Source organism: Hemitrygon akajei, chromosome 1, assembly GCF_048418815.1.
Source record: "Hemitrygon akajei chromosome 1, sHemAka1.3, whole genome shotgun sequence".
Lineage (NCBI taxonomy): Eukaryota > Metazoa > Chordata > Chondrichthyes > Myliobatiformes > Dasyatidae > Hemitrygon > Hemitrygon akajei.
Window position 1 is genome coordinate 43,614,864 of NC_133124.1, and position 3,378 is coordinate 43,618,241.

General features: G+C 42.2%; 1 protein-coding gene across 1 annotated transcript; it reads left to right on the forward strand.

The window, feature by feature from the left end:
- The first annotated feature begins 1,309 nt into the window (after positions 1 to 1,309).
- On the forward strand, positions 1,310 to 2,992 carry mos (v-mos Moloney murine sarcoma viral oncogene homolog). Its single transcript, XM_073051485.1, has one exon. It carries the CDS (start codon positions 1,892 to 1,894, stop codon positions 2,888 to 2,890), a length of 999 nt encoding a protein of 332 aa, XP_072907586.1. The 5' UTR covers positions 1,310 to 1,891; the 3' UTR covers positions 2,891 to 2,992.
- The last annotated feature ends 386 nt before the right edge of the window (positions 2,993 to 3,378 follow it).

Here is a 3,378-nt window from a genome sequence, read left to right on the forward strand (position 1 = left end):
CAAAGACATCTGATAATTTAAACTATTAATATTTTGGGAAATTGGACTTATTTTATAAGAAAAGCTCATTTTGGTAACTGTAAGTGTCAGAACTATTACATCGTAAAAACCACTTGGTTTTACAAAAGTTTATGGGGAGGAACTCTGCCACCTGATGAGACCTCAGACCCATGCTCATTTTGTTGACTTTTAACAGCCTTCTCAGCTCTGAGCCAAATGGGGATGGGCAATAAATGAAAATATAACTGGCAACATTAATCTCCAATGAACAAATAAAAAAGCTGGATATCTGAAATAAATACAGAAAATGATAGGTTACTCAAACACTATGGTGAGAAAAACAAGAATTAAAATTAAGGTCATAAGATGAGAGTTCACCGCTCAGTGTGTTAGTGGTGACATTAACAGAGGCAACGTATTGCCATCTTACTTAAATATATCCATTTCATGGTGGAACTTCTACTTGTGGGGGTGGAACTGGACTCTCTGACGGTGGTGTCTGAAAAGAGGATGCTGTCCAAGTTGCATGCCATCTTGGACAATGACTCCCATCCACTCCATAATGTACTGGTTAGGCACAGGAGTTCATTCAGCCAGAGACTCATTCCACCGAGATGCAACACTGAGCATCATAGGAAGTCATTCCTACCTGTGGACATCAAACTTTACAACTCCTCCCTCAGAGTGTCAGACACCCTGAGCCAATAGGCTGGTCCTGGACTTATTCCCACTTGGCATAATTATTATTATTTATTTATGGTTTTATATTGCTGTATTTCTACACTATTCTTGTTTGGTGCGACTGTAATGAAACCTAATTTCCCTCGGGATCAATGAAGTATGTCTGTCTGTCTGTCTGTCTGAAAAAGAAAATTTGATGCACGCCAGATGTGTGGCAAATACCCTTTGAAGATCACACAAGGTTCAGAGTAAAGTCCCGGAGTATAATTTGATTACTATTCATTATTCATTACCATACGTGATTATTTTGATGAAATTTAAAATCATTCCAGGAAACAAATATGCTACAGAGAAACATTTAATGTAAAGAAAAAATTAACCTTTTGAAAGGGGGTTGGGATGGGCTGGGGGTAAAACATCTTGTGATTTTTTTTCAGTCAGCCTTGAAAATCACATTTCATCTTTTTAGTCTAATGAAATTCTCCAATGACTAAATCTTGTTTTTGATGAGTGGCACATTCTCACTCAAATCCAGCTTGCTTGGGTCTTGGTGAAGGGTCTGAGCCTGAAACATCCATTCTTTATTTCCCTTCTTAGATGCTGCCTGACCTGCTGAGTTCTTCCAGTATTTTGTGTGTGTTGCTCAAGATTTCCAGCATTTACAGAATCTCTTGTGTCTCTACTTGACAAGATGTTGTTAAAAATAGTAGAAAGGACAATCCAGGGAACTATAGGTCGATCAGTAGTAGGATAGTTATTGGAGGGAATTCTAAGGGTCATACTGTAATCTGCCAGTATTTAGATAGACAGCATCTGATTAGGAAGAGGATAAGGTTAGGACTCGCTGAGCCGGCACCTTGTTTGGGCTAAAAGGCCCTTATCCATGTTGTGTTTTTCTATGACTCGATTACCTCTAAAAAGCCGTCTGAGAGCTTCATTGGCCGTTGCTAATTGATAACAATTTTCCTGAGAGATAATTGTATAACGTTATCGAAATGTTCTTTAAAAACTGATTTAATTGAAAATTCTTAATTTTTATTGGAAGTTCCTCGTTTATTCTTGAGGTCATTCATTTGACCAGAGTGCATCGAGCTTCGCTAACGAAGTGCAGATGTAACTCATTTACACCAATTAACAGTCAGCAATAAAGGGCACTGCCCGGGGGGGTAGTGCTTCACAAATTTATTGGGGGAAGTCTCCCTCAAGTAAGATGCCGTCGCCGATTCCTGTTCACCGAATTTTACCGAAAGGATTTCCTCCTGCCATTACTTTGCGAGCATGTAGCAGTCCCAATCAGCTCCCGAGAAGACAGCACTTCTCTTTCGTGAAGCAAACTAAGGAGCTGCCGCAACGGCCTTGGTATACGGTCATTTGGGATGAATTAAAGCTATTCGACCTTCTGGGCTCGGGAGGCTTCGGCTGGGTTTATAAAGGAACTTACTACGGTAACACTGTGGCAATAAAGAAAGTAAGAAAGTGCACCAAGAACAAACTGGCCGCCAGACAGAGTTTCTGGGCGGAGCTGAATGTCGCACACCTGGTGCATGAGAACATCGTGAAAGTTGTAGCAGCCACCACGTCGGTCCCCGCGAGTCCGCAGGTCGAGGATTGTGTGGGAACCATCATCATGGAATACGCAGGAGGAGCAAGCCTAGACCATCGGATTTATAACTGTGCCGATTCGCTGGAGGTCGGAGAATGCCTGAGATTTTCGAGTGATATTGTGAGCGGACTGAGTTTCCTCCACTCTCACAGCATCGTCCATCTCGACCTGAAACCAGCCAACGTACTCCTCACAGATTCGGGACGCTGTAAAATTGGTGATTTTGGTTGTTCTGACAAACTGGCGGCCAGCAATGACTTGAGACCCAATGGCCAATTACGGCATCTGGGAGGTACCTACACCCACCGCGCGCCAGAGCTGCTGAGAGGCTGCAACGCCACGCTTAAGGCGGATATCTACTCTTTCGCCATCACCCTCTGGCAGATGGTGAGCAGAGACCACCCCTTTTCTGGCGATCGCCAGTGTGTAATGTACGCAGTAGTGGCTTACAACCTGCGCCCTCCCTTCTCTCCTGTTTTCAACGAGACTTTGATGGGCCGTAGGATTCGGTCTGTCATTGATGACTGTTGGGCGGTTGAACCAATTAATAGACCTAGTGCAGAACAATTGTTAGAAACTATTATTAATTTGAAGTCTCTACTATAAAATATCATTTTAGAAATGTGTAATTAAAATATGCTCAGATTCACGTTTTCTGTTGACATTGTGAGCGAAATTAACTGTTCAAATAAAATAAAATATTTCAGATCTGTTGTATTTAACGCTCTAAATGGAAGGAAGAGTTGGGAAATCCCCTTGAATAGAGTTGGCTGTATGTGTTCTATTCCGGGAAGGCTGCTGAATTCGTACAGCATGTTTGGTGTTTGCTCCACTGATGACGTACGTGAATGTTGAATGTTAATTTTCAAATTCGGAACACAAACACGTCTTTGTTTAAAAGTCATATGGCAAATTTGGTTCAGTGTTGAATGTAGAAGCAAGGGGATCAGTTGTGTTCTTGTGGAACCTGACCGCGAAGTAACTTTATCATGAAGTCTGCTAGCTATTGCACTCTAGACGGTTCGGCCAAAATGGGAAACATTCCAGTTTAAAAGCCCTCCACACTCGTGCCGACTGCCCATTTTCTGTGGCAG